At 39.5% G+C, this 8,434-nt stretch overlaps 1 protein-coding gene across 2 annotated transcripts in view; it reads right to left on the bottom strand.

Annotated features, from left to right (window-relative positions):
• Positions 1 to 1,706: 1,706 nt before the first annotated feature.
• Positions 1,707 to 8,434, bottom strand: part of dock6 (dedicator of cytokinesis 6) — a 31,086-nt gene continuing 24,358 nt past the window's right edge. For both annotated transcript variants that reach the window (XM_085351714.1, XM_085351713.1), the window contains 13 exons: positions 7,992 to 8,150; positions 7,773 to 7,873; positions 7,501 to 7,693; positions 6,678 to 6,821; positions 6,455 to 6,586; positions 6,321 to 6,335; positions 4,824 to 4,949; positions 4,646 to 4,735; positions 4,331 to 4,567; positions 4,102 to 4,245; positions 3,861 to 3,967; positions 3,598 to 3,771; positions 1,707 to 2,928 (listed from right to left, as the gene is read on the bottom strand). In XM_085351714.1, the coding sequence (XP_085207840.1) occupies positions 2,886 to 2,928; positions 3,598 to 3,771; positions 3,861 to 3,967; positions 4,102 to 4,245; positions 4,331 to 4,567; positions 4,646 to 4,735; positions 4,824 to 4,949; positions 6,321 to 6,335; positions 6,455 to 6,586; positions 6,678 to 6,821; positions 7,501 to 7,693; positions 7,773 to 7,873; positions 7,992 to 8,150 (1,665 nt within the window). In that variant the 3' untranslated portion in view covers positions 1,707 to 2,885. The remainder of the gene's footprint in view (positions 2,929 to 3,597; positions 3,772 to 3,860; positions 3,968 to 4,101; positions 4,246 to 4,330; positions 4,568 to 4,645; positions 4,736 to 4,823; positions 4,950 to 6,320; positions 6,336 to 6,454; positions 6,587 to 6,677; positions 6,822 to 7,500; positions 7,694 to 7,772; positions 7,874 to 7,991; positions 8,151 to 8,434) is intronic.

Below are 8,434 nucleotides of genomic sequence, written 5' to 3'. Positions count from 1 at the left end.
ACGAGGCCAGGCGGTGGGCTCGCGCACTGCACGTCTCGCTGGAGTCTTCATACAGAGACATATATGAAGCTGTGCAATCGTTTGACCCTCCTTCAGTCTGAAAGTCATAGATTAAAAAAGGGGGGCAAGCTATTTTAGTGATGAGATCATTTATGATCACACTGGCCTACATTTTTTTTTTTTTTACTGTAATGGAAAATTAAAGGGTTTCTTTTAAATGGGTCTGGTTGTTTATTTATTATGTACTGTACCGTTTATCTATGATAGACATATAAAAATGTATTTAATTTTATGTAAAAAAAAAAAAAAAAAAAGCAAATAAAAAACAAATTGTGGGGAAAAAACTTTATTTATAAAAATGTGTTTGTTACTTCTAACAATATAAATGTCATTCCTTCAAGAGCAGTTTATTAGAATCGGTTAAACGCCAAAATATCGATGACTGGAACTCATGTAAATAAACACAATGAAGTCAACGTGGTGATTCTCTTTTCAACGCCTTGTTACTTCTATACTCATTTTTAAAATATTAATCTAATCAAGCATCTGGCTTATATGTGTAATAAATAAATCTTTTGTAAAGGAAACAGTTAAAATCTTTGAATTGCTAAACTTTCAAAATAAGACGCCTTGTTATAAAATAATAAGCAACGAAGTACAGTAAAGTCAGCAACTATAATCTTAAAAATCCTCACTGGTCCCCAGCTGTCACTGGTAACATTAAAGTTTACATACTGTACTCGATAATAAAATATTTTTAAACAACTTGATCACACTTTTTGGATATGAAACACTGAGCTGTGCATTTATTTAGCGCCCAATCACAACAACAGATGCTTTAAATGCAACTACAGCTGTCAAACTAGTACAACAGCATATTAAGTTTCAAGTTTAATACTGAAGTGTAGCAAACTGGAGATACAACTGAAAAGTCTAAAATATATTCAAATCCATTAAATTATCAAATCAAGGAACGCTGAGGAATCCCAATAAACGTCTAAGACCTCAAACAACCTCTTTAGAGATCCATGGACATCAAAAGTTGTTGGTGGAAGGACACCGAGTATCTTTGAGAAATTTCATACCCCACAAAAGACTTGCAGAAACAACCATAAAAGTCCCTGCAAGAGGATGTCGCCAAATAAACAAATACAAATAAAAAACTATATGTAATCATAATGGTACTGTAACCCTTGTGAATGTGCAGTAAATATGTGATGAAATAATTATTCTTAATTATAACTGTTAATTTTAAGTTATAACATCTGAAAAAGAATAGTCTACAACATTCAAAAGTATTGAGATTCATAACTAAAATTAATACATGCAAATTTAGTAATAATTACTTGCAAACCTTGTGTATGTTTCATGTAGAAACAGAAATGTAGAAATGCCACTATGTTACTGTCGTAGCCCCGTTGTTAGAGTAGTTTTTGTAGTATCACTGTGGTCTATGGGTATTAAAGATGCTTCCCATACCATAATATGATACTGACTGCTGAAAAGCGAAGAAACCATGTGTGAAAAACATAGATTTCCAGTAACAAAACTGTTAATGTGAAACAGTGTTAAAAATAGTAAACACATTACTACATGAATTTACATCGTAAGACCCATAAATAAAGGATGACCAGGAGTGTAGGGAGAAATATTTAATAGAAGACAGTGTAAATAAATAAAAAAAATTGCCTATCTAATCGGTAAAAAACAGTTTCCAGCTCTGTAAAATAACAAAAGCACATATATTTTAGTAGTTACAGTGTTAATGTGCTGCAGGTTGTTTACAATAGTGCAATTTCATAGATACAGTAGATGGAGATTTCTACAATAAATGCAAACCACAGAGGTGTATACATACAAAACATTTGGTCTTATACAGAAGCGCATAACAGTCAAACGAGGACTTGTTTACGCAGTCATAACATATTCAGTTATCTATCTATCTATACTGTAGTATGATAGTGAATGTCGCAGTTTGAACATGCCTGTGTGAGTAAACGAGATGGCCTGTCTTTAGACAGTGCTTCTGTGATAAACATCTGATGCGACTGCAGTGCTTTTCTAAGAGTTCACAGTTTTAAGAACACATTTAAACATCCCATCGAGTCAGTCTCTCCCACACATTATGAGCTCAATCATATCAAACCTGGACCTCCACAAAAAGCAGCCCACCAACTCTCTTTATTGAACCCTTATAACGAGAGATGGGCAGATAAATGTTACGACTTGAGGGAGAAGGAATGTCAGTTATTTGGTCTGTTGATAACAAAAGAAAACTCCCTGGGACTATTTAATAACAAAGTCTGGCAGTGATCACTACCAGGGATTAAAAAAAATCTCACAAATTAAATAAGTCCATGACACAAAACAGACAACCTAAGCCTGTTCAAAAGCAGACACTCGAAGCTAAAGAAAAACAAATGTAAAACAGTGCACTAAAAACTAAAGGTAAAGTCAGATCAGGCTCTGAGAGATTACTTTGGGTGGATAACTGTAAAAAGCTTTCTTTAAACGCTGCCATCTTAGAGCCTTGCTCCAAATGACAATGTTTACAGAGCAGATAACCTTCCTGCATAAACACCAGAGGGGTTTTTTTCCCCAAAAGAGGTGTGAGAGTGGTGGGGATGGTAGGGCAGCGAAAGAGGTGACAACTTACTGTGTGTGCATAGAGGGACTGGAAGGGGGAGGGGGGTGTTAAGACATGACTAGGTGGCCAAGGGTGATGAGTGTAAAATAACGAGCTAGATGAAGAAGAGGACGGTGAGTTTGTGTGTTCCTGCTACAGTTGGTGTGCAATGCAGTGGGGAGAAGGGGGGACAGACGGTATGAGATGGTGCTAATTTTAAAAGCTTGTTGCTTTGTGTCGCTTTGCAGCTTTCTGTGGCTCAACAGTCGACTTTGCGGAAACTCGACCTACTGTAGGAGTTCCTGCAAGAGAGGGGGGATAATTAGTAGGAATACTGGTAAAAAGATTTTTGTCAAAATCAAAAACATATTTTAGCAAAGATGTAGTTCATTTTTATTTCATTTGAGCCAAAAAAATGCCACCCAAGGAGTGTGAAAGTTGTCCCACTAAAAGCTTACATGGCTTTGAGTCAGCATTGTGGTTCCAAGAATAATAATGATAAACCCCTAATGTAATATAGCGGACCAATGGAGCTCAAAGTTTGTGTTAATATTTTAAATATCTGGGATTTTACATTTCTCTGTGCTGCAGCATCGGTCTGGCAGGTGCTGTTGACTGTAACTGTTTCTGATTAGAAATCAGTCCACATGCAAACACAGAGGTGCAGCCAGAAGATGATGAAAACCAAAAGTAACATATGGTGATAGTTTCCATAGTCAAACAGGCTACAGCAGTTCAAGAAGTGCATCATCTTTTATTAATGACTGTGGAATAAAATGTGACACATTTGAAATCACTGAAATGTGTCTGCATGTCTGCTCACTGGTGACATGCAGAGCATATAGCCTGAAGCATGACACAGTTTTACGTTCCTCTTATGTTAGCTTGATGTGCTTGAAGAAGCAGCATGAGATCATTTTATGCGTCTCTGTGCGTAGGCGTGTGTGTGTGTTATTAATGTCTCAAGTTACCGTTGTGTTTGCAGAGTCGGAGCTGGTAGGGTTCTGTAAAGCTGGGGGATCTTGCGGTTGATGAGAGGACCCAGAGCTTCTTTCAGTTTATGATAATTCCTTTCTAGCTCTCTGTGGTACTCTTTCTGATCTGGCCCAATCAGGGCTTTATTCTTCCTCAGGGCATCTTCACACCTGCACAAAAAAGAAAGACACAGGGAGTTGGGATTTGTTTTTATTGGCTACACAACAGTCTTTGTCTGAGACGGAGATCATGTCAGTACCTCTTAGCGAAGTCTTTAAAGCAGAGGCGCAGTTTGTTGTGATGACGAAACAGCTTGGGGTCATCAGGAATGTCGGCGAGAAAGACCTGCGCCACCTCAAGGGGGCCCTGTTAGGGGAGACAAACAGTTACATATTAGCTGAGGAATTTCTGCCACTGCTTAAAACACTAACCCAGACTTAAAGCTCTGCTTTGATGTTATTATTATTCCAGGGGGACCAGCATTTCAATTATTTTATCACCTGGTTGACAGTGGTGCCCACACAGCCCTGGAGCACCATCTGAAGCATTTTAGAGTCTGCGGGGTCTTGGTTTGTGGCGAAAGCGAGCTCCTGAGTCTTCTTCTGCATATCTTCAATCGCCACCTCAATGGGGACAAGAATAATCTGGAAAGCCAAAGATGTAACAATGAACATACATCATAATGTCTACATTTATTTAAAATCTGATCCCTCCAGTAGAGACACCCACCTCCTCCTTGTGGATAACATTGATCCGTGTCTTGATGTAAGGGAAGGCGTGAGACGTTGTCAGGATGGTTTTGCGTTTGTACTGCTCGTGCAGGTCGCCGTGAGCGCGGCCGTCCAGAGTGAAGGGAGTGCAGTACATGAAGGTACGCAAGTTGTAGTTCTTGTCAAAGTAGGTGATTCTTTCCTTCAGCTCATATGTGTCAAAGTAGGGCTCGACATAGGTGATCTGCAGGTAAGCCTGAAAAAGTCATCAGTACAGTTAGACATTTTTAAAATATACATATTCTTTAAGCAACAAACATACACATCTCTTTACCTTGTTGGGATCGAGTTTGTTTTTGTCCACTGGGTTGGAGTCTTTGATAATTTCGACCACCTCATCCCCAAATTTCTCTGAGTAGAACTCCTGTGGGCCAGAGGCATTCACCTTTAGACATATGTTCCTCATAAATCATTAAAGACATCTTTATTAACATCAGGAGGAGTTAACATGCCTCAAGTCTGTGCGATATCTCAGCTAACTTGGTGATCGATGGCTCCTTGTAGACAAATTCTTGCTCATCCAGATCTCCGAAGCGACAGCCATAGAAACCCACTCTGAAGTAGGTCCCAAACATTCGCTGAACACTAAAAACAAGACAGAAAACTTAAACGATTAAGGAGTGCAGAGCATGAGTGAATTAAAAGCAGCTGACACAGAGCTTACGTGGTAATAGTAGAAAAAAAAAAATACCCCGTTTTAATTCATGGACTCATTATCTGACACTAAAGACTTGAAATGAAGATTTTTTTTCTTCACAAACTAAAATGTTTAAATGACTGAGCTGTTTTTATTGAGGACTCAACAACCTTGAAACAAAGACCAAATCTGTCATACAAACGTTAGCATACTGTTTTTCCACTAGTACATAAATGCTGAATGAATGAATAGAAACACAAAAACAGGAGGAACAGCATTATGCGACACTGCAGAATAAACTCACCACGAGTAATGTGTTGTACAGAAATGTTAGCGAAATAGCTGTTTAACCATTAGAAAAAATGCAGTAAAAAGTACTTGGTAACAGTGTGATAACAAAGTGTCAGTAACTAAGTAACTATGCAATTATATGCTAATTAGGGGTCATCATAGTAAGCAGCCATATGGAGGTGTTAACAAAGCCTAAAATGTGAAATGTAAACTAGAAATCTATCTGAATAACCAGAGTTTATTTTTTTCCCCCCAATCATGATCCATGGTTGTTATACTGCTGTTGTATTTATGCGTTATCCTATTTAACTTCTGTGCCTGATTTTCTGTTAGTGAAAAGGTCTGGTTGATGTTTGGAAATTATATAGTTATTGGATGTGGATATTGGTGGGGCCAATGACTGTGTCCTTTCCTGAGGGCCACCCTTGTAAAAAGAGCCAACATGGCCACCGCCTACCACAGAGGATCATTTACTTTCTTCTCTCTCTCTCAACCGGCCACACCAGTGAGCCGCCTTTTCTTTGTAAACGTTTTCTCTTGTTTAGTTGTTTTGGGGCTGAAAGCTGTTTGGTTTTTTTCTTTTAGTTAAAACAGCTGGTTTGTAAAATGCACACAGATTGTTTTCACCCTGACACTAATTTATATTCCTGTGTTTGCAACACCAGTGATGAAAAACAAAACAAAACAGCATTTACTGTTTGTTAACGCTTTGGATTTGGGAAAACAGATGCTTTTCATGTTGTGGGAAAATACAAATTCATGCTCAGAAGTAGTTTTATTACAGCAGGACTGAGAAGTAGTTTTATTACAGCAGGACTGCAGCACAAATTAATTAATACTTGTCTTAATTCTACTCAACCAAGTGATAAAGTAAGCTTTGCATCACTCACCAGTGGCCATGTTATTGACACAGGAGGGGAGAAGAAAACAAGCCAAGGGGAAGAAGAATAACATTGTCAACAACAACTGCTGAATGTTTTACTTTAAATTAGATGCTCTTAATGTCAGATTAGTTTGTTACCTCCCATCCTGAACTCTGGAAAAGATGAGAAAAGAAATAAAGCACATAAGAAGGGAATTAGGATAAAGATAATTAGCTAGAAACGAATTCCTTTGTGGATTGCTGGTGATTTCAGGATTAAGCTGTCAACTCACTTGGTTGTAGACTTTATTAAAGGCATCTTGTAGCTTCCCGTGGACAGTAGCCAGCTTTTTAAAGTCTCTGTTGGCTTCATGGATCGGGAGCAGAATCTTGTACACTTCATTAATGGCCTCATACATGCCGGCCTGCAGTTACAGCACAATTAAATAGAGATTTTAACACAAATCATGTTAATGCTGGAACCTTGTGCTGTTTGTCAGTGAATGTGAGTCATACCATATTAAAAGAAGCAGCTGCTTGCTCGAGAAGCCCCACCAGGCCAGACTCACTGAAATACTTCCCAGCACAAATGCCCTCCTCCTCTGGCGACAGAACGTCATCGGATACTGCCGACTCCTCTAATACGTTGGATGAAATATTCTGTAGTAAAAACAGACAAAACAGAATAGGAAAAAAGTTAACATCTGGTCATACACCCACATGTTTTATATGTCTTTTAAGTAAAAGTTTCATTTAGGCCTGAGTCACACAGGTCTAGACACCCATTAGTGAAGATCTAGTAACCACAGGTCACAAGAGTCTCAAACCGGGTGGTGAATAGTTGTTGGAGGTTTCTGGCAGTCGCTGCAAATTCAATTGCTAAAACTCAACTCACACAAGTCCAGAGACCAGTCAGCCATCACCTGGCAACGACAGGTCATTTGGGAAAAATTTGAATTCTCTACCCAGTTAGTGACTGGTTGCTGGAGGTTTCTGGCAGTTTCAGTTTCAAACTGGTCACAAAGAGGTATACAGTGCCTCAGTGAAAGATTACAGTTGCTTTGACTGTGAGCAGATTGTCGCGGTTGCCCGTAGTTTGCATGGAAAACATCTCCTTGTCAGATAACTGCCAACTACTTTCCAAGCTGTAGTGAAACAGTGAAAACTGTAACACGCACCAGATAAGGAGACAAATTTTTGTGCCTTTTGAAACATGTTGGCTGCAGTGTTCAGGCAGGTATCAGGAGGTCACCGACTGTGACCGAGGCATTAGACTAAAATCATTGTGACCTAGCCAACTATTTGTAAGTAGAAAGGTTTAAACAGAATACACATTGACCTGAAATGTGACACAACCAATGGGCAGGTAGCGACAATCCTCCAGCATGTTGAGATACTCCGCTACCAGAGCTGCGCTGTGGACCAGACAGTGGGCTGCTTCAGCATGGTTCCCTCTCTCTGAGTGTTTCCCTGCCATGTTTTGAAGCCACGTTAAGCGCAAGTCAGGGGAGTTCTGGTAACCTTTAGCAATCCTGAAAAGAGAAAATGAGAAAACACTTTAGGTTTTATTTTATTTTTGATTTACAGCCACTCTGATGGTTATTCCAGTACCTGTACATTAGGTCGATAAGCATCTCTGGATCGTGCTGATGCTCCTTCATCTTCACAGTGTCAGTAAGAATCATGTGCAGGTTGAACACCAGATCCTGGACCTGCAGTTTCAAACATACATATACCAAATGAAAAAAAATGTCTTACCTGTTCCACCAGCTTACCCGTTCCACGAGCTTCAGCTCAAAAACTGTAAACAAGATGATGGTTGCTGTCCACCTGCTCTGGGAAAGGTGTGTCCCGCAGCTCTAAGTCCTCTTCGGCATATGTCAAGATTGTCTTGAGAGACCGACGAAGATGCTCTTCATTAAAGTTCTGCGATGTTCCCACCAGTGAGGACAGAGACATGGTGACCTGCATCTTTACTCGTGCAAAGTTCTACAAACAAAAACGTAGCTCAGTGTGACTTACAACATCAGTAATAATAATGGATTGCATTTATATAGCGCTTTACAATTCCACTATTCATTCACTCTCACATTCACACACTGGTGGAAGCAAGCTACACTTGTAGCCACAGTTGCCCTGGGACAGACTGACAGAAGCGAGGCTGCCTTATCGCGCCATCACCAGTAGGTGGTAGGTGAAGTGTCTTGCCCAAGGACACAACAACCAAGACAGACAGAGCTGGGATCGAACCGGCAACCTTCTGGTTACAAGCT

Source organism: Diplotaxodon limnothrissa, linkage group LG4, assembly GCF_057381915.1.
Source record: "Diplotaxodon limnothrissa isolate DT_005_m linkage group LG4, D_limnothrissa_male_GT1.1, whole genome shotgun sequence".
NCBI lineage: Eukaryota > Metazoa > Chordata > Actinopteri > Cichliformes > Cichlidae > Diplotaxodon > Diplotaxodon limnothrissa.
This window is presented reverse-complemented; position numbering and strand designations above follow the sequence as displayed.